The 19,221-nt window shown below is 57.1% G+C and overlaps 7 protein-coding genes across 7 annotated transcripts; 2 read left to right on the top strand and 5 right to left on the bottom strand.

Annotated features, from left to right (window-relative positions):
- The first annotated feature begins 11 nt into the window (after positions 1 to 11).
- Positions 12 to 1,375, top strand: B0H64DRAFT_382893 (methyltransferase). The gene has a single exon (XM_062802906.1). The coding sequence runs from the start codon at positions 479 to 481 to the stop codon at positions 1,172 to 1,174; it is 696 nt and encodes a 231-aa protein (XP_062664716.1). The 5' UTR covers positions 12 to 478; the 3' UTR covers positions 1,175 to 1,375.
- A 624-nt stretch (positions 1,376 to 1,999) lies between these two features.
- On the top strand, positions 2,000 to 2,302 carry B0H64DRAFT_438300 (uncharacterized protein; the record flags this gene model as incomplete). The annotated part of the gene is made up of 2 exons (XM_062806331.1): positions 2,000 to 2,137; positions 2,228 to 2,302. The coding sequence occupies 2 exons, from the start codon at positions 2,000 to 2,002 to the stop codon at positions 2,300 to 2,302; spliced, it is 213 nt and encodes a 70-aa protein (XP_062664715.1).
- A 790-nt stretch (positions 2,303 to 3,092) lies between these two features.
- On the bottom strand, positions 3,093 to 7,513 carry B0H64DRAFT_421990 (putative serine esterase-domain-containing protein). Its single transcript, XM_062805546.1, has 6 exons — positions 7,285 to 7,513; positions 5,968 to 7,217; positions 4,807 to 5,203; positions 4,412 to 4,728; positions 3,735 to 4,314; positions 3,093 to 3,680 (listed from the first exon to the last, which is right to left on the bottom strand). Exons 1-6 carry the CDS (start codon positions 7,342 to 7,344, stop codon positions 3,426 to 3,428), a joined length of 2,859 nt encoding a protein of 952 aa, XP_062664714.1. The 5' UTR covers positions 7,345 to 7,513; the 3' UTR covers positions 3,093 to 3,425.
- A 365-nt stretch (positions 7,514 to 7,878) lies between these two features.
- B0H64DRAFT_33143 (uncharacterized protein) lies at positions 7,879 to 9,120 on the bottom strand. Its single transcript, XM_062801001.1, has 2 exons — positions 8,374 to 9,120; positions 7,879 to 8,299 (listed from the first exon to the last, which is right to left on the bottom strand). Exons 1-2 carry the CDS (start codon positions 8,892 to 8,894, stop codon positions 7,942 to 7,944), a joined length of 879 nt encoding a protein of 292 aa, XP_062664713.1. The 5' UTR covers positions 8,895 to 9,120; the 3' UTR covers positions 7,879 to 7,941.
- Positions 9,045 to 10,727, bottom strand: B0H64DRAFT_449863 (PLC-like phosphodiesterase; the record flags this gene model as incomplete). Its single annotated transcript, XM_062807104.1, has 4 exons — positions 9,045 to 9,857; positions 9,958 to 10,251; positions 10,393 to 10,574; positions 10,670 to 10,727. 4 exons carry the CDS (start codon positions 10,725 to 10,727, stop codon positions 9,348 to 9,350), a joined length of 1,044 nt encoding a protein of 347 aa, XP_062664712.1. The 3' UTR covers positions 9,045 to 9,347.
- A 1,242-nt stretch (positions 10,728 to 11,969) lies between these two features.
- On the bottom strand, positions 11,970 to 15,265 carry B0H64DRAFT_33147 (fungal-specific transcription factor domain-containing protein). Its single transcript, XM_062801004.1, has 3 exons — positions 14,617 to 15,265; positions 13,603 to 14,558; positions 11,970 to 13,549 (listed from the first exon to the last, which is right to left on the bottom strand). The coding sequence occupies exons 1-3, from the start codon at positions 15,098 to 15,100 to the stop codon at positions 12,335 to 12,337; spliced, it is 2,655 nt and encodes an 884-aa protein (XP_062664711.1). The 5' UTR covers positions 15,101 to 15,265; the 3' UTR covers positions 11,970 to 12,334.
- Positions 15,266 to 17,076: 1,811 nt separating this feature from the next.
- Positions 17,077 to 19,221, bottom strand: B0H64DRAFT_33031 (uncharacterized protein). Its single transcript, XM_062800929.1, has 4 exons — positions 19,045 to 19,221; positions 18,637 to 18,940; positions 17,463 to 18,572; positions 17,077 to 17,355 (listed from the first exon to the last, which is right to left on the bottom strand). Exons 2-4 carry the CDS (start codon positions 18,901 to 18,903, stop codon positions 17,242 to 17,244), a joined length of 1,491 nt encoding a protein of 496 aa, XP_062664710.1. The 5' UTR covers positions 18,904 to 18,940; positions 19,045 to 19,221; the 3' UTR covers positions 17,077 to 17,241.

The raw sequence follows: 19,221 nt of genomic DNA, 5'->3' as shown, positions 1-19,221 counted from the left end.
GGTTCCATACCTGCAAATCCAAGTCGAAAAGGGGATTGGCTTACAGTACGGATAAGCATAATCGAACGTAACATGATTACTCGTATCCACCGAAATTTCGGTTCTCTTCCTCGCTCAATCGCTCTACCAAGTAATTCTTACTTACCTACTGTAATACTTATTCCGAATGTTCCTGGACACAAACACCGTATTTCACAAATACTACCTAGGTAGGTTCTGAAACTTTCAGAACAAATTGTGTGAGGTGGGCACGGCCCACCTCGCGTGACGGGCAACCGCCCACATTCCCTACCCCACATGACCTCCCAACACTCGTGGCTACCTGCCTACACAGTAGGTACCTGCCACCTTCCCAAGATAGTTCTTCTTCCTGCATTGCAAGACAACCTACACAATACACTCTCAGACTCAGCTATCACGAGCCCCACACAAATCTCTAATCCACGTTCTCCGCATACCTACTGCGGTCCGTCACAAAATGTCTGACGCACCTGAAGGCATTGTCGAATACGCCTACGACCACATGTCAGAATGGTATCTGCAGTGGGTCGAGGGCCATAAATCACCGCGAGAAAGATACACCAAGAAGCTTCTCGAGGAGCTTCAACCTTCGCCTTCGATTCTAGACCTTGGTTGTGGCCCTGGCGTTCCCGTCTTACAACTGCTTCTCGACCAAGGCGCACAAGTAGTCGCAAATGACATCTCGACTAAGCAAATAGAAATCGCCAAGGCCCGCTTCCCAGATGCTCAGCTGCTTGCTGGCGACATGACAGCACTCACCTTCGAGCCTGAAACCTTCGATGGGGCAGTCAGTTTCTACACACTGTTCCACCTTCCACGGTCAAAGCTCAAGGATATGCTCACCAAAATCCATGGTTGGCTAAAGCCTAAAGGAGTCTTTGTCTTCAATCTCGCAACCGTCGACGAGGAAGAAATCCATGGGGAATTCTTGGGATATGGAATGTTCTGGAGTAGCTATGATATAGACGGGAATCAAGCACTGCTGAGAGAAATCGGATTCGACTTACTGCAAGTCGAAGTGTTGCAGGCAGGCGATGGACAATTGGAGGAGGGTGATCCAGACTTTGGGGCTGAGTTTATGTGGGTAGTTGCGCGAAAGAAGGATCCTCCCATCGAGCGGGATGCTGGGACGATGGTGAAGCCGGGCGAATGAGCCTTGTACAATAGGTACGCAATAAACATGAGTTGGCTCAGCTTGGGCGACAGCAGCATAAACGAGCCTTTGGCCTCCCCGAACCTACTGTGCTAGCATCCGGCCGTTACCTCCGTTGAACCCTTTAGAAAAAAGCCTGATTCACCGACTGATTCGTCACAAGTCTTCTGGACACCGCGTCAACCGAGAGGTATTCATGCCCGGACAATGTGGGTCAAGTGCTGGACGACTGGGTTTTGGACCGGCAGAACTTCGGTCGAGTATTGGCCCGTGCTTAATGAGTCAGCAATTGCAGTCAGGGCAAAAGCGGTGATTTTGCGAACATCCACCGCCACGCAACCCCCGATCACAAAGCCAGTTTTGTCCGGCGGTGGACATTGGTGGGTTGGGTTGGGCTAAACCTTGTTTGTATGTATGTACCTCTGTACCTTCGCCCCTTGGCCGCCTCACCGGGGCCAGCTGTCCAAGGGCTTCCACCTCTTTCCAGTTCGCCCGTCCGGCTAGCTTCCATTCTCGTCAGTTGGTGGCCACCGCTTCCCAGGGTCCGGCCGCCACGTGAGTGCCTTGTTGTCCCAGGGCATCCATCCCTCCCGGCTGCCCTCCCCTTTATAGTCTCGCCAGCGCCCCGAGCTTGTCGCCGCTTCGCTTTGCACCTTTCCCACCTACCGACTCCCTCAATCTTCTTGACGACGACAACGACAACACCGCTCCGAGACTGCAAACGTACTCCTGCACCTGCCTACCAACTACCGGCCGGGGTCTCCACCTGTCGCATCAATCCGACAACCACCGAAACCACTCGGATCTCATTCACAACACGCCAATATGGCCAAGGTCAAGTGTTCGTTTGAGGACTGCAAGTCGGCCGCCCAGCGGATCGTGGGTGACTGCACCTTCTGCGAGGGCTCTTTCTGCAAGAACCACCGCCTGCTGGAGGATCACAAGTGCCAAAACCTCGAAGACGTAAGTTGTTACCCAGCGCCGTCGCAGTGGTGGCTCGTCGGCCTGTCCGAAGTCCTCCCCGAGGACACGCTGGCTGACCTCCTTTCGAAGTGCAAGAGGGAAGCGTTCGAGCAGAACGCGATGCAGCTCAACAAGGAGCGGACGCAGGTCATCAAGACCGCATAAGACGTCATTCGACGACCGATCAACCGACCGATTGATCAACGAGCCTACCTACTCGCGACGACGGGCGCCGACGACGGTTTACACACGCACCAGTAACGAAAACCGGACCGACGGCGATGCAGCGAGATTAAGTCGCGAGACCTCGTATTCGAGAGGAGCGTGCGACCGAGGGTGCTGGCGGAAGCGGTTGCTCACCCCGCACCATTTGATTCACGCCCTCCAACATCAACGGGGGCAACACGAGGTTGCCCGGCGTACAGGCTGGGGGGTCTTCATGTATTACTGTATTTTGGCATGGCGTTCGGGGAGATGGATGGGATTTTGATGCATTGCCCTCGCTACATAGCATGATCTAAGCGCAAGTGGCGAGATAGGATGTCAGAAAGGACACCTGCTTCATGGATGTTGCACCAGCCTATTCTAGGGTTGGATTTGCTGATATGATTCAGCCAGTCCGACAGACCAAAATCTAGCCGCTATTTCATCATTGATTCGTAACTCGTGATTGTTGGCCGTGATGGTGTTTTCTGGCTTCCCTGATGACGAACGGTTGCTGGTGCAGCCTCCGATATCGTCAGCTGTGATGACTCGATGCACGCCAAGAATGACGGATGGCCGGGGACATTACGGGGACCTGGCCATGTGGGGTGCGGAAGCGGAGATGAGATGAGTGAGATGCGGGATGGAACGGGGAGGGGACGAGGGATGGGGAGAGACGGCAGTTTGATCCAAGCTTGTTGTTGTTCAGGGTCCAATTGGAAGGAATTCTGAAAATAGAAGGAAAGGCGAAGAAACAAGATAGGAAATAACTAAGGAGAAAGGTAGAAGAGAAAAATAATTCTACAACCCCCAACGAAGCAGGTCTAAGTATGGGAATTCGTTGATTGTCCCGAGTATAGAGGCGAGACTCAGATCTACCCTCAACGCCCGATGCCCCAAAGAACTCTAGTTGGCTTTAAGCATGTTCTCTTGGGAACGCTATGCTAAAGCCAATGTTTGCCTCCTCATCATATCCTACATGGCCCTGGAGTCAAGGAGCGATGGGCCGAACCCCATATGCTACGCTGTGGCGCAGGTTCCTGAGCCGCCACTTCATGCCAGCTTGACCGGCTGAATAGCCATCTCATAACTCCTCCTCCTTCACCCGTGGGCTTCCCAAGCGCGTTTCATCAACAGCCTCATTAACAGCCGCCTCACCCTCTTCTTTCTTCACTTCTACCGCTGTCTTCTCCTCAATCTTTTCTTTTTTTGCCCCCAGCAAGCGCTCACCCTCAACCTTTACAGCCTCCTCCTTGATCTCCTCCTCCACCTCTTCTTTCGTCTCTCCCTTCACATCCTCATCGTCCACCTTCTCCATCTCCTCCTCCTTGACCTCTTCCTTTACCCCTCCCCTTACCACCACCTCAACCATTTCGATCTCCTCCTCCTTGACCTCTTCCTTTACCTCTCTCCTCACCTCCTCCCCCACCACCTCCTCAGCCATATCAATCTCCTCCTCCTTAACCTCCCCCTTTGTCTCTCTCTTCACCTCCCCTCCCTCTATTTCCACCTCCACTTCCATCTCCTCATCCTTCACCTCCTCTTTCACTTCCACCTCCCTCCGCCTCCTCCCCTCCGCCACCTTCCCCCTCTCCGCACTCCGACACAAGCCCTTCAACCCAACCTCACAATCCCCACACCGCCTCCCCACCGGCAAACAAACCGACTGCCCCAGCCCCACCAACAGCCAGTTAATCTCCTTCCACCGCTCGCGCGGCAGCCACGCCTCGAGCGCGCGGCGCGTGTCCTCGGGCGTGCGCGAGGCCGGGGACTGCCACCCCCACAGGTTGGTGATGCGGTGCACGTGCACGTCGACGCCGATCCCCTCGACGCGGTTCCACCCGTGTGTCGCGCTCATGCAGAGGTGCGCCATCTTGGGCCCGACGCCGGGCAGGGAGGTCAGGCCGGCGATGGTGGGCGGGATGTCGGAGTTGAAGGCGGACTGGAGGAGGGTGGCGGTGGATTTTAGGTATCTGTTTGTGGGGGGTTAGTTGGGTGTGGTTTTTGGGTGGGGGTGAGGAGGGGAGGGGGGGGGGGGGTGGTAGTTGGGTTATGGGGGGGGCGGCGTACTTGGTCTTGTTGTTGTGGAAGCCGACTTTCCCGATCAGCTCGTTCAGCACGGCCGGGTCGACGGCCAGTATGTTCTCCAGGTTCAGGCCGGGAGGAGCGCCCGGGGTGTGCGGCGGCAGCTCGTTCTGGAGGCGGGCCATCGCCGCGGCGTTGACCGTGTCCTTGGTTTGGCTTGACAGCATCAGGGCCACGAGCGTCTGGAAGCGCCGGTCGCGCGCGCTGGCGTTGGGCTGGGCGAGTCGCTCGCACCCCATTGTGTCGACCGCTGCGTTGGCCGCGGGACCTGTGAGACGCATCTCTTTGACGAGGTCGTAGATCTCTTCCCAGTCGGAGGGAGGTGTCACGGTGACGGCGCCCGTGGTCGCGTCGGTTGTTTTCCGTGCGGGCTTGCGTACCCGGCCGCGGGGTTTCGGTTTGGTTTCTGGCTCGTCATCGGAGCTGGGTTCTTCTGACTTGATCTCAGTCTTGACTTTGGTTTTGATTCCAGTCTCGATCTCGGTCTTGATTTCGGTCTTGATTTCAGCTCTTGTCGCCCTCACTGGAGCTCGTCGAGGAGTCGATTGGGTTACTGTCTCGGTGCGCTTTCGCTTGCGCGGAGTTGTCGCCTTGACGGCATCTTCAATGTCGGAGCCCAGTTTCACCTCCGGGTCATCATTGCTGTTACTACCGTTTGCGCCGGTGTATGCGAACCGTGCGAGGGTGGACCGAGTCGAGCGGCGGGGAAGGACAGTCGTGGAGTTGCTGTCGAAGTACTTGGACGTTTCTTTGGCGACGCGTGAGGGCCGCATGATCCTGAGCATGTGACTGCCGTGTATTAATCGCACTTCTCGAGGTAAAGCTGAGCAAGTGTTTCTATTTTCCTTTTTCTTCTTTTTTCCCCTCTGAGTGGCTCGTAGGATGGTTCTCGAGGGTTGCTGCTTTTGCTACTTTTGCCCCGTTCATTTTATCGAGACCCCTTGCCCACTCTGTCGGGTCGGTCGGTACCGGCGCTAGCCCAAATGAGGAAAGCTTAAGATTACGGGCCATATCACTGGCCAGTGCATTCTGGAGTGAGCGAGCACCTTGATGGACACCACAGTTGAGATCCCGGATCCCAAGGCTCTTTGAAAGACGTCGAAGGTGTTTTATACGGAGTGGTTAAATAGAGAGAAGACGAGGGCCTCAAATTGTAGCTATCTAGCACACTAGACTGAATCACGCTGTCTTCACATAACCCCACCCCTACGAGCACATTCCCCTCCTTTGCTTAACTTCGGCGGAGTAGATGAGAACCTCTGCTGGCATGGGAAGTGCAACCCTCAGGAGCCCGAAGGTTTGTCTACTGGTATAATCATGGTATCTACCTACTGTCCACGTCTTAACTCCCAAGCCTCTTCTCACCAATGCCTCCGCGCTAACAAGACACCACCAACGCCAACCCGCTGACCCATAAACCCAACCCAACAACCCATTACAAACAAAGTATTGACGAACCCGCTGACTCTAAACCGGGCACAACTCAAACCAAGAACTCCGCCGTCACCCAATGCCGCAGCACCACCCCGCCCTCCTCAAACCCCTCCTTCTCCATCCTCACAATGATGGCCGCATGACTATGGCGATGCTTGTGGATCCACACCGGATACTTCCTCCACCCCAGCTTATCCAGCGCCTCGATGGCCGCAAACTGATACCCCGCCAGCGCCAGCGTGGGGAACCCGCCCTCCTGGGTGCGCGACCGCTTGCGCTCCAAGGCGAGCATCTTCCTCGCCCCCGACGCGTCCGCACCCTCCCCATCAGCATCCCCCTCTTCCTCACCCGCAGAGGCAGCCGACGACCCGTCATCCCCATCCTCAACGAGATACGCCTGGTTCTGCGAGCTACTCAGATTCTCATAGGCGTCCTCGACCGCCTCGCGAAACTCCTTGATCCACAGGTTGACGCGGAAGTCCTGCACTTTGATGCCGGCCAGGCCGCGCTCGTGCAGGCGCACCCGGCGCGACGACCGCACCGTCTGGATCGCCGAGTTGATCAGGAAGGCCACCACGCCGAGCGGGATGAACAGCGCCAGCGCCGCGATGAACGGCACCCGCTTCGCCCACTTCTCCACGCTCGCCTTGGCCGTCTCCGGGTCCGCCGGCGGCGGGGCGACCCCCGAGACCGGGTCGGCCGGGTCCAGGATCACGTCCTCCCACCCGGGCAGGTAGCGCACCGTGACCTGGGAGAGGTCCGTGTAGGGGTCGGTCTTGGCGATGCCCGTGGTGTAGTAGACGGCGCTGCGGTCGTTGGTGATGTTGGTGTAGAGGGTGTGGCGGCGGAACTTGGCGAGGCCGGACATGAAGATGGAGTTGGGGTCGGCGAGGACCGAGATCAGCGGCTTGCCCGTGTCGCGGAACTTGTCGATGCCGAAGAGCTGCCGGCCCGACATGCAGAGCGTGCGCGCGCCCAGCACGTTCCACACCTGGTTGGCCCACCCGCGCAGCGGTGTCCGTACGCCGAGGAAGGGGCTGGCGAACGCCGTGAAGTTCATGCACTCGAGCTTGTCTAGGACGCCCCGCGCGAACAGCAGCCCGATGGCGTACCGCGCGACAAGCCCTCCTAGTGAATACCCCACGATGCTGATCTTTGTGATGTTGCCGCCTTTGCTCTTGATCGCTTCCAGCTCCTCCTCAATCTCGAGACACACGCGCTCGCCGCCGAGTTCGATGCCATCGTAGGTGAAGGACCCGCTGTTGCGTTTCGCGAGGAGGATGTAAACCTGTTCCGGTGGGTATTGTGCTCGTAAGGCTTTGGCGACGGACGCCATGTGGTTGGGATTCCCCCATAGCTAGAGTTCCCATGATGCGACATTAGTAGCTGGACAGAGGAGGCATGCGATGCGACGGCCGACGTACCCCATGCACGAGCACGACGAGGTGATCGGCTTCAGGGTTCCCGCCTGAGTATTCTGCCATAGTTAAGAATGCTAGAATTCGCCGTTTGAATCGTGTGAATGGTGAAAATGGTCAAAATTGTCAAAACACGAAAATATTCTGCATTCTCGGGTTGATTTGTGTATTAATATTAAAAGTTATGATGAGGCGTTCATCGGCGGAGCGTTGCGATCCCGAGCCCCCGATGTTCAGCGCCTCCGTTTGCTGCTGAGGGCTGAGTCCAGGCGCTGCGTTGCCCACGTCAGCGCGGAGATAACGCCATTAAGCCCTGAGACGGGGCGATAAGCATGGGGTTTCCCTCCGGGGTTGATGGGGCAAAGACGTCGACGGGTCGGAAATTGGTCCGAACTGCGTGGAGAGATCCGACAACAACATGCCTCCTTCCTTCCACATCTTTCATCAATTTCCTCGTCGAACAAACATAATTTTTCAAAATATGACATTGCAGCACATTTCGGTGCCCGACACGGGATCATCCTTCTATCATGGATGAAAACGGTATTCCGATCTGCGGTAATATTCCCTCTCCAACGCCATCGTCCGAAACACAACCACAGGGAAATATGACCAGTCACCTTGCCATAACTACCTAGCTACCATACGGATTACTGTGTGTATTCAAGAGAAAACATTCAGCATGGCCCGCTCATACAGTCGAACATAGCGGTCATGGGATTCACAAAAAGGCTGCCCCTGAATCGGCTCGCCAAAGCAAACGGGGAAGTCGCTCGGCTGGTGGGGGGGTTGGAACGCGCAGACATGCTCCGAGCAACGGTCGACGTCGTTCAGGGCTCCGTTGCCGCAGTTGTCTTTCTCGCAAGTGTGAGGGGCACAAACTCCACCGGTATTGGGATAGGAGGTGTTGGGGCATTGCCTGCCTTCACCGTTCCTCCAGACGCACCGATGGCCTTTGCAGAATATGGCCGAGTGGGATCGAGGCTTGGGGCACCGGTGGCCTTGTTCGGTTGCAATTTCGCTGATACCCGTGGAGATGTTGAGTTAGCTCACCCGGTTTCCCCCGTGACAGACTTGGGAGCGGATGGTTCGCACCAGCAATGGGTCGTGCAATATCCTGAGCCTCTGCCGGCTTCCGCGGCACACAGCGAGCCATCGTTCGTCTTCCACTTGCACAGCGTGGCCGCATGGGCCGAGCAGTACTCCCTTCCTTGCATCTTCGTCTCGGAGCACCGTGTGGTGCCATGAATGAACCCGACGCAGCTGTGCCCCTCGTGACGTTCGCAGTATACCGACTGCGCCGTGTTGGGGAGCCAGCCCGCAATAGGGTCAGCGTCGCCATGAGCGAGGCTTAGTGGCGTTCTTTTGCACCGATGCCCATTGGAGCGTTTGTATCTGCAGAGGTGGTCGGCACAGACGGGTTCGAGGCTCTCCCGACCTTTGGCGGCGACCCGGCCGCAGCCATCTCTCGCGCCGAGGTGGACGTCTTTGACAACACAGGCGGAAGGGTGCCGACTCGCCCTCTTCCTCGCCTCGGGAAAGATAAAATGGACGGAGCGAGGCATCGACGGCGGGCGTTTTTGCGTGTTCGGCGCGCTTTCAGCAACTTGGAGCATGGCGAGGAAGGGTCGTCCGTTCCGACTTGCGGATTCCCCGCGTCGTCTTATACATCATCGCGGACAGGAGGGCACCTGGGCCTTGTGTTGAGTGCCGTAGCGATACTGCCTAGTTCTCTGTGTGACAGCGCTAGCTCACCCGTCATATAAAAGGCAGGTCGGGTAGCACCGTGTCAAAGATCGAGTGGCCGTAGGTCGGTTTCTGGCCGCCCGCCGGCATATCAAAATGGAATTCTCGCCGAAGCTGCATTACACAAAACACGGATATCACCGTGTCTACCTAGACCCCGCAGAATATTATGCATGTGGTGTGGTGGTACCCGCGAGGCTCTAATCCGATTCCAGGCTGCCATCCAACCGATGCCGACACCCTCGAACGGAGGGTGGCATCAACCACCCGCTCACCCATAGTGAAGTGCACATCCCCACCGACAAACACCCACACGAAGCCAATCACCTCTTCCCGCCAACCGTCACACCACCAGGCTTCCTCCTCGCCCCCCTGGTATTCAACCGGCGCCACAGCAGCAACGAAACCACCAGCGCCAGGGTCTGCCAGACCACGGCCCCGGCATACAACCGCACGGCACGCGGCCACCCGATCCCCCGATCACTAGGGGCACCACCACCACCACCGCCGCTGCCGCCGTCACAGCCAGACCGATCCAAAACCTCACTCATCCGGCCAACCTCGTCGGTGATGACGCCGTCGACGCCCTTGCGCACCGCCCACTCCATCCACCCCTCCTCGTTGACCGTCCACACGAACAGCTTGCGGCCGCGCTCGCGCGCCGCCCGCCGGAACCGCGCCCCCAAGGGCCCGACCAGGCTCGGCTGGAACAGGTTGAAGTGCACGTCCGGGTGGGCGTCGGAGAGGAAGCGTCGGGCGTAGAGCAGCGAGAAGCCGATGTAGGCGAGGGGGTGGTGGGGGAGGTGCTGCCGGGCGTGGTGGATGTAGTTTTCCTGGTTTGGGGGGGGAGGGGGTGTTAGTTGGGGGGTTGGCAAGGGGATAGGTAGGGGAATAGGGGGGGGTAGAGTGAAAAGAAAAAAAAGGGGGCCATACATTCCAACACCCGACAACGATCCTTTCTTCCCAGCCCTTCGCGCCCTCTCCCGACGGGACGGAGGCGACGGTCCGCGCGATGGCGGGCAGCAGCAGGTCCGGGTCGTCGTCGGTCTTGATGTCCAGCAGCACCCAGACCGGAGCCAGCTCCGGTTGGGCCAGCCACTCGAGCAGGTCGGACAGCCGCGGCATGCCCTGACGGGGCTCCTGCAGCGTCTGCAGCGTGCGCAGGTACGACCAGTCGCAGTCGGCGATCTTGGTGTCGATGCCGAAGCAGCGCTTGAGGCTCGCGTCCTAGGGAGAAAAGGGGTTGCTGTCGTCAGCCGCCCTTGTCTCACACGGCACTCACTCACTCACTCACTCACTCGGTGAGGGTGAGGGTGCATCATCATTCGGGCTAAACGGAGGAGGGCCGTTGAGTGTTCTGCTGCTCACATGGGACAGTACGACCACGCCGTCGCGGGATAAGTGTAGGTCCGTCTCGAGCGCGTGTGCGCCGGCTGCTATGGCGCCGTGGAATGCGGCCATGGAATTCTCTGGGAAGGCTGCCTTGTAGCCCCGGTGCCCGATGTTTTGTGGCAGCCGTGATGGCGGTTTAGAGCCGAGCTCGGCGGGGGCTATCGGACACGGCAACGGGGGTCAGCGTCCATTTGGTACCCGGCCCGGTACGGTACGGGCAGTGCCCGGAGTGGGGCAGCATATCGGGACATACCTGAGGCGCCGGCCTGCAGCACCCCGTCTTGGAGGAGGGGCATCTCTTCGGGCGACATGAGTGGACAGCTTCAATATTTACGTCGAACTTGGGACGAAACGAGTGACTATGGGCGTATCCACCCTGCACCTACACAGATCGAGGTTATATGTAAGAGGCCAGCAGCAATGGCCCGTTTCTCTCCGGCCTCGTCACCCTTTGTCGTGGCGTTCGGGTCCCGGGCACATTCCAAACCCGGCAACGGAGATAGGCCACGGCCCAAGCCCCACTAACCCCGGCCTGCCGGTTCCCGCATTCGGATCCTGATGGGTCAGGGGATGGGGCATTGTGCCACCAGACATCAGCTGTCGCCAGTCTCTCTTTCTCTTGAATATTCGTGTGAAGGACTCCATACAGAGAACAAAACCAGAAACGAAACACATTCCCGGCTCCAAGGCAAACCATGCCCAACTCTCCGGTCAGTTTAGCCTAAACCACCACCCGCACCTCACAGCGTCGCACACGGCTCTCGCCCGCACGCCTGGGGGATAAAAAAGGTACAGTCTGCAAGGTGCAAGTACCCCTGGGGGTTGCGCGGACGGAAGCTCACCCCCGGAGAACGATGTCCTCCTTCCGAACGGAAGGGGACACACACTCATGCATGATCCCCCTGTCGCCGTCAACCATCCCATCGCCACTCTCCCGCCCACCCCGGAACCCTGACGAGCGAGGCAGGAACCCTCGTCCGGTTCGTTCCATATTGTTTCTGCGAGTCAAGTCGACTGTCGGGGGGATGCTTTGTTCGCCCCTGACTATCCCGACCATCACAACTCCCCGCAGAAGCCCCTGATAGTCCCGATCAGCCACCCGGTAGTTGACAAACAGACATGCGTGATCCGGCAGTTGACAAACTAGACTACTGTGTTGACTCGAGCGATTCGAAACACCACCGCCCATCACAACTTTGTGCGAATCGATGAGGAGCGACTTCGTATGGAACTCTTGTTACAACCCATCCCTGACCCAATCAGGCGGCACGCAAACCCTCCGGCGAGATGCCCACAGAAACGGAAGCAGTTGATCCACTCGAGTCAGTCCCCACGGAAGCGGCGGGCGTCAGTTAACTAGTGGGGTTCAGCTCTGTGGAGAACGCAGGAATGTGCTCCCGACTTCGGTGATCGATCCACCGAGCCCCAACAAAAGCAGGCGGGTCCAATACTGATCACGATGTCTGGTCACGAGGCCCTCGTTTCGAGTTGCGAGTGAAAGAAAGCCCTCCTTCACGGAGAGGCATGGGCACCCAAGGGTTAAACAGGAAATCGTTGTTGATATCCAAGTAAAATCCATCCCAGAGACCAAGTACCAAGAACCAAGTACCAAAGACCAAGTACCAAAGACCAAGCACCGGCCTGTTAAGAGACCCCAGTGCACAAACCTTTCCAAACATCCCAAGAACCAACATCATCACCCCCCACGCCGTACCCCAACGAGTAGGTATACCTAGGTAACAACCATCCCTCAGACGCCAGCAGCAGACATAGCAGCAGATATCGCAAAACGAGAACCCCAGGTTGCCGCAACCAACCATAGCATAGCATCGAACATCCCACCCCATCCAGACCTAGATCCCCCATGATAAACCAAACAACCATTGTCGTAAATCCCAAACCAGCCAACCCCCCCATCTCAAAGCCCATACCCATCCAGCACAAACCCATCCGCCGTCGTAACCGGTATCATCCCGCCCCTGAAATCCATCGCACTCTCCACGCTCACCAAGTCATCACTCGAGCTCAGCCCGTCCTCGCTCAAGCTGACGACGCTGTGCGACGAGTCCGCGCCCGCGCCAGGCCCAAACTCGCTGAGGTTGAACCCCGACAGGTCCCAGGGATCGGGCGACCACGTGGCGGCGGTATGGTTGGTCGTCGCCGAGGTGGGCGTCCCCGCCTGCACCAGGCCGGGCCCGCCGTAGATGGCGTCGTACAGGTTGAGCTGCCCGCTGTCGATGGAGCCGAGCAGGGCCTCCCACTCGGCGGTCGAGACGTTGTCTCCTTTTTGCAGTTGCGAGTAGCGCTGGGCCTGCTGCGCTTGGGTTGATGAGAGGTGGGGGTTGCCGCGGGCCTGCGCGGGGGAGGGCGGCTGGGAGTGGGAATCGAGGTGGAGGTAGTCTATGGTTTGGTGTTTTGGGTTTGGCGAGGTTGACAGGCGGAGCATTGCTGATTGTGCGGCGTGGGCCTGGGTGAGCGATAGCCGGTGGTCGCGTTGGGAGAGGGGTACGTTCGGCCGCGGGCTGTCGAAAGATCCTCTTGAACGCGGGGTTAGTTGATCCCCTCGTGGGTGCTGAAGCTGCGGCATCGTCATCCTGCGGAGTTTCTCTTGCTGTAGTAGGAGATCAGTCTCGCTCATGCTGGCAGCGATATGGCGCCCGAATCCCATCTGCGTCTTGTGGCCGGTGTTGGCCGCAGTTCGTTGTGTCGCAGGAGCCGCAAGACGGGCATCCGGGCTATGTCTGGGGGGCGTGGGTAGCGATTGCGGTGTCGGCTCGTCGACGGCAACCAGCATTCCTGCAATTCGCTTGAAATCGTAACAACCAGGCGCCTTTGCCTTGTCGGCGGCCTTGATCACGTCGTTCACGAGCTTCTCGTTGTCTTTCATCATCTTGCTGTCCTGCTTGAGGTCCAAAGTTTGGTACAATAGAACCATGCCGCAGAGAACAAGCGTGTCCGCCTTGTTGAGGCAGAAAGAGAACGACATGCTTCTTTCTTCTAGGAGTTGGATGATCTGAATGATGTGCTTGCTGGATTCGCTAACCGCAATATGCGCAGAGGCAGCCTTCGGACCGAGGCTAGATGCGACAGCAGGCCGGTAAATCAGAGTACGAGTGTAGTAGTACGCAAGAGCCTGGCACTCTGTTAGTGGTGTGGGGTCCTAAACCAGAATAGTTTGCTACTTACCAGGATTGGTGACCGGCTACCCGTAATGTCGGTCGACGGCTTGTCTTGCTTGAAGGTGAGTTTGAGGTGGGCGGGCAGCTTCTCATACCAGTCATCGAGCTCCGCCCCAAGGGCAGACAGTTGCTGGAGCGAGAGTTCGTGAGAGGTGGCAGAGGGATAAATTTTCTCTAAAACCTTGCCCAGGACCTGGGCTCCTCTGAACAGAGCCAGGGCGTTTGATAGCCGAGTCGCCTCGCCCGGAAGGCTCGGCTGGAACCCCTTTTCGGTCACGTACTCGTCGTCGGTATCCGAAGGGAACTCGGTGTGGACGTCTTCCTCTTTCAGAAGCTTGGGCAGGCCCAGGATGGCAGCAGAGAAGCAATCAAGAGTGTAGAGGGTCCAGAAGACCTTTTTCCGGGTCTCAATGGTGAGCACACCGAAAGAGAACCGCTTCTGACTCTGGTGCAGACCGAGTCGGAGCGATAGGCCAACGGCGATACCCTTGTAATGCTGCAGCCTCTTATAGTCGGCCCTGATGGTGCAGTAGACAAGCGCAAGCAACAGACATTGCAGCGTCATCATAGTGTTGTCCATGAGGACTGCCTCCAACGCCCTTTGCCATTGTTGTTCGCAAGCGGCGATCTGGTCGAGATCGGGCTCCTCGCCAGACAGGGCCGCGATGCCAAAGACCAAGTAGAGTTGCGCTAGCTTATGGTTGTTCTTGATCTTCTCCGGGTCCGCAACAAATTCCTCGTAGACGCGAAGGAAGGTAGGCTTGTGAAGAACGGGGAACAGAGCCGCCCACTCCTGGAAGTAGACATTGACGCATCGATCTGAGAACAACCGCGGCGGTATCCTCATCGTCTGGCTGATGGGCTTTGATGTGAGGGCGTAGCACCCCTGGATATGGAGGAAAGCCTCCGGGTTGAAGTCGGAGCAAGATTTGCCGCTCTCCTGCATCTTTCGCTTGAGGGATTCTGAGCACGGTTGGTTAGCGGTTTCCCCTGGGTGAGCACAGCAAAAGGCCAGACAAACCGATGAATCCGCGGCCGCTAGAAGCGCCCATAAAGTAAGAATCCGAGTTCTCAACACCCAACAACAGCGGCGAGGCTTGCACTCGGAACGTGTCCTCCTTCACCGGTGGCCCGGAATCCTTTTTTACGTCGGTAGCCGGTTGGCTCTGGCATTGCTCGCTCTGCGCCCGCCGATTGCCGTGCATCCTCGATAGCATATCGATCTTCTCGTCCTTCTCATCCAGCAAGTCCTTGAATTCCCGGACCTCGGCCTCCAGAGCCCGCACGCGTTCCTCCAACGATTCGGTGTAGCCCCGCGGAAAGGCTCGGCGACTGAGTTTGTCGCTGGTGCGACACTCGAACCCGACATTGGCGCATTGTGAGCAAGTAGGGCGGATGCCATCGCAACGGATCTTCTTGCTGCGGCACCTGTCGCAAGCCTGGGCAATACGACTTTGCGAGCTGGTGCCCACCTTGATGACTTTCATGGGCAGAATTCCCGGCATTTTGGCGGTGTTTTTATCGCCGTTTCTCCTTCACGTTTGTTGCATTCGCACAGTGGCGTTTGGGATGACGATTGAATACGCAGGTGGAATAGAAGGAACCTGGTTGTGTGGCGTCGTGTACTCTGTGAATGTAAAGCCGATGCCGAAGTGATGAGAATTCAGCAACCAGCCTCAGTGGTGCGAACACCCTAAAATAATCGGAACGGAAGAGTTGACCATGAACAAACTGATAGCAACGCTACACCGGTGGACGAATTATCAATTTCGGGAAACAGAAATAAATCCCAACAACGTGAAGATGAGTGACTTGGAGGGCGGGGCCGGTGGGTTTTAAAGGATGGCAAAGCACCTGCAGGGAATGAGGGAAAAACGAATGACAAACCTCAATGCAGTGGCAGGCTCTTCCACCATGAACGCCCGGCCCACGCGGAGCCTGCAGCGAAGATGTGGAGGAAGATTGGCAACGGAGGCAGGGGTCACCTGGAAGTCTTGGTTGTTGTGGGGGCGGCCATCGTCAATTGGTCAAAATGGTGAATTGCCAACCCTGTCAAGCCCGGCTTCCGCATCGAGTCGTGGCAGGGGAATCTGGGGAGAGCAGGGGTCTCGCGAGACCCCTCTGCTTCCGTTTTGTCTGACCGTCGGCGAACGCGAAAATTCAAGACGAGAGGGAAATACACAGTAAAATACTCGTATCGACCGCCCGTTCTACGTCTGCCTCCTACTACTATCTTCTAACCTAGCACCGTGGCAACGCTGGTGAACATTTGCGCAACTAGTATGATTTTCTAATTTCGCGGACCAGAAAGTGTGCCTTCACACGGTATGTACATACCTTGATGTACATACATGGTGAGGTCGCCCCGCCTTCTGTCTTGACACCAAAACACCGTTTCTACGTAGACTCATAGACCATGCGCCGGCGGTCGAAAAAGAGCTGAAAACGATTGCATCATGGAACCGAGCGTCCATGGCACGCTTTCCGTCAGCCCAGAATTGAAAGTTGAGCAAGAGGCGCCCAATCCATGGTACGCCACGACGATTGACGACTCGTATCCAGGAATTGGGAAGAGGGTATGCCGGAGAGACTTGGCGATGTTGCTGTACAGGAGAGGTCGCCTACACTGAGCACAGTTACAACATGAACAACGAGGTCGACCCGAAGCCAAAAGCCGGAGTCAGCGCAGCCCGCCGTGCAACGACCTCACGAACGGCGCCTCTGGAGTGTGGATAGCCGTTTTTCTTGCTGGCCGCGCGTATTCATCTCGAGAAGCAATAAATCTGAGCATACCTTATCCATGCTCCATGGCCTAAAAAGTACCAAGTACGAACAACTACTTGTATGTACCCTCATCTGACGTTGAAACCAAACCAAACCCCACCCTGCGCGGCGGCCACCAAGTTTCCGTCATGACCCCAGTGCCGAGCATAACATCCCAGTCAATAACTGAGTGGCGACCCCGGAGGAGCGGTCAGGAGTGTTTACGACTCCATTGATACCGCGAGTCTCTTTTCACCTGCATGATGAACCCACGCGGTTGGCTGCTTGACCCTCTGCCCCCGACTTTTCCCATCAACAACAGAAACTCACAGCTCTGGGGTGCATGAGCATCGACTCAGCGTGTCAGGGTCTTCAGGCTCCGGTTCGGGAAACCCCAACTTCCCCGCATTCTTGGAAAAGCGGCGGAGTGGAGCAGGAGGTGACCAACCCACTTCGAGAAGTGAGCTCCGGCAAAATGGATCGCATCTCATCAATCGCGGGCAATGGATATTGTTTGCAATTTCTCGAGAAACACAAGCACTACCATTGATCATGGCATCTCATGCTCGAGTGAAACCCCGTTCATATGATGACTACGACTAGGCTTCAGAGAACAACAGGTATTCGACAAAAACTAATAACCGTGCTTCTACGAATAGTAACAGATGTATTGGGGCTGTGAACGAACGGGTTTTGGCCTTCTTCACCTTGAAAGGGCCCTTGAAACCACACCGACTCCTGAATACGAAGTTACAAATTCCGTTTTCCATCCATTTCCTCACGGTGCGCCATTGGCATGAACCCACCTCGCCCCAGAGCGGTATGACGATGTTCGGGAGGCGAAATCGAAGCAGCGCAGACTTGTCTCACCTGCTGGCAACCATCAACTGAAGTCGTCGGGCTCATTGGACGCCTCGTCGCCCGCCAGGCCCGATTCGGCAGCTTCCGTCAGTCCGAGATAAGCCACCACGTTTTCGTCAGCCAGCAGCGTGGTTTTCTGCAGCACAACCCTCGTTAGTGCCCTAAACCCGATCTGTATGGTGTCTCATGCAGATCCTCGTGGTGTTCTGCAACCAAACAAGGGGGTGTTTCTGTGGGGCTTACCTCGTCCTCGAGGCCTTCGATCGCGCCTTCGAGAATATTCATCTCGATCTCGCGCAGGACCGCGGCGGTCTTGACACAATCCTCCCTCTGCTGCAGGGGAGCATCACCCGGATCGGGGACCGCGCTCAACCGCTCCAGTTGCGCCTGCAGAGCCCCCTGAACGACTGTGACGACCCGCAGCCTCAGCACGGCAGCAAGCGGGTGGTTCCGGACTAGCGTCTCGAAGTCGCCCGTCCGATCCGTGACGTCCTCCTCCCGCCAGAACACGCGCAGCTGCTGGGCGCCGTCGGTCTGCTGCAGCACGCGGAACTCCAGCCCGTCCTCCTCGTTGACGCACATCAGGTACGCGAACGGGCTCGTCCACCCGACGGGGCCGTTCTTGTTGGTGTTGGTGGTGCTGCTGCTGCCGCCTCCTCCTTCCTCTCCCACCCGCCGCGCCACGTGGATTTTGGGCGGCCCCCCGAAGGCGACAAGCTTCGCTTTGGCGAGCGGGTCGTCGGGGAATGGGTGTAGGAGCAACACCAGGCTGTCGGCTGACGACACGGGGTCGATGAAACCGTAGCTGAAGAGCATTTCTGCGGCGGACTTGCTGTCGCCGTAACTGATGGTGATTTCATCGTCTTTCGAGATGCTGACTCCTGGGCGCAGGGCAAGGATCACCTCGTCCTTGGGGTTCTCGTCGTAGTAGGCAGAAGGAGTCGCCGAGTGGTTGATCATGTCGATGCAGGGGACCATGGACTCGCCGGATCTCGGCAGCTCCAAGCATCGGGAGCGGTACAGTGCGTCGAGGCGGATCCAGTCGGTAAACGAGACCGGGACACCCTCTGCCCAGAGGAGGTCGTTCCAAGCGATAATGTCGGACGACTTCTCCCTAACTTGCTCAAACTCGGCGTCGAGGGCTGATATCTTGGCGTCGACAGCTGCTTCGAGAGATGTGCCTCGAAGCAGAAGCCTCTCATCCTCAGTCCATAATGTAGGCACTAGGACCGTCTCTGGTAGAAACTGGAGGTACTCGGTCCAAGGGTTTGATAACCCCACATCGGTGTGGCTAGGTCGGGAAGCGAGTACAACTTGGACGAGGAGGAACAGCAACACGTCGGCACGTGTAGACTGTAAGCTCGTTAGTTATAGTTCATCCGTAGGACATGAATCTAAAAGGGGGGGGTTCTGTTACACGATGGCCGATGACATCGAGGAGCTGTCTGAAGTTCTTGTCCTCTTTCGCGTATTCCTCCACAGCCGCGGCATTCAACACAAGGTCGTGTGGCACGGTGAGCAAGTGCAAGGCATCGGTTGTCTCATCCGTAACTTTTAGGTCTTCGTTACTAACGACGCCATATCCCTTGCCCTCGGTATTGATGACGTTGATGTTGTGAAATGAGACGCCGTTGAGGCGTCCCCAAGCCGGGAGGCTTTGAATTGGTAGCGTTGGCCGATGCATAGGGATCTAGGTAGTTGTATAATTGGGATACCAGAGGCTGTTCAAATTGAGTACGTCGGCACCTCTCTTAGGTAGCTTGGTATTTGCGATGTACAGATGGAGACTGCATCCATGCATTCGAGACGAATATGCGCCACTGACCTCACAGTACTAATGCTGCAGGTAGGATAACAAAACAAACAGTCCAGCCCGCAAACTTGCGAAGATTACATCTTGCAAGGCCAATAACATACACGAAACGCAGTGGCTTTCGAGAGAGTGAAATTATTCTAGGACTTGGCTCTTCGAGTTCATTGTTGAGATTCGAGGCCTCGTTGC

The sequence above is a fragment of the Chaetomium fimeti genome, assembly GCF_033439085.1.
Source record: "Chaetomium fimeti strain CBS 168.71 chromosome Unknown B0H64scaffold_1, whole genome shotgun sequence".
Lineage (NCBI taxonomy): Eukaryota > Fungi > Ascomycota > Sordariomycetes > Sordariales > Chaetomiaceae > Chaetomium > Chaetomium fimeti.
This window is presented reverse-complemented; position numbering and strand designations above follow the sequence as displayed.

Coding starts and splice junctions, on each gene's coding strand:
- B0H64DRAFT_382893 (XM_062802906.1), top strand. CDS start 479: ATGTCTGACGCACCTGAAGGCATTGTCGAATACGCCTACGACCACATG.
- B0H64DRAFT_421990 (XM_062805546.1), bottom strand. CDS start 7,344: ATGGCAGAATACTCAGGCGGGAACCCTGAAGCCGATCACCTCGTCGTG. Junction 4,315..4,411: donor TTCCACAACAACAAGACCAA/GTACGCCGCCCC, acceptor CCCCACAAACAG/ATACCTAAAATCCACCGCCA. Junction 3,681..3,734: donor GGAGAGAGGTAAAGGAAGAG/GTCAAGGAGGAG, acceptor GGAGGGGTAAAG/GAAGAGGTCAAGGAGGAGGA.
- B0H64DRAFT_33143 (XM_062801001.1), bottom strand. CDS start 8,894: ATGCTCCAAGTTGCTGAAAGCGCGCCGAACACGCAAAAACGCCCGCCG. Junction 8,300..8,373: donor TATTGCACGACCCATTGCTG/GTGCGAACCATC, acceptor CACGGGTATCAG/CGAAATTGCAACCGAACAAG.
- B0H64DRAFT_33147 (XM_062801004.1), bottom strand. CDS start 15,100: ATGCCGGGAATTCTGCCCATGAAAGTCATCAAGGTGGGCACCAGCTCG. Junction 14,559..14,616: donor TAGCGGCCGCGGATTCATCG/GTTTGTCTGGCC, acceptor AACCGTGCTCAG/AATCCCTCAAGCGAAAGATG. Junction 13,550..13,602: donor GTAGCCGGTCACCAATCCTG/GTAAGTAGCAAA, acceptor ACAGAGTGCCAG/GCTCTTGCGTACTACTACAC.
- B0H64DRAFT_33031 (XM_062800929.1), bottom strand. CDS start 18,903: ATGCATCGGCCAACGCTACCAATTCAAAGCCTCCCGGCTTGGGGACGC. Junction 18,573..18,636: donor TCGATGTCATCGGCCATCGT/GTAACAGAACCC, acceptor ACGAGCTTACAG/TCTACACGTGCCGACGTGTT. Junction 17,356..17,462: donor TCGAAGGCCTCGAGGACGAG/GTAAGCCCCACA, acceptor GTTGTGCTGCAG/AAAACCACGCTGCTGGCTGA.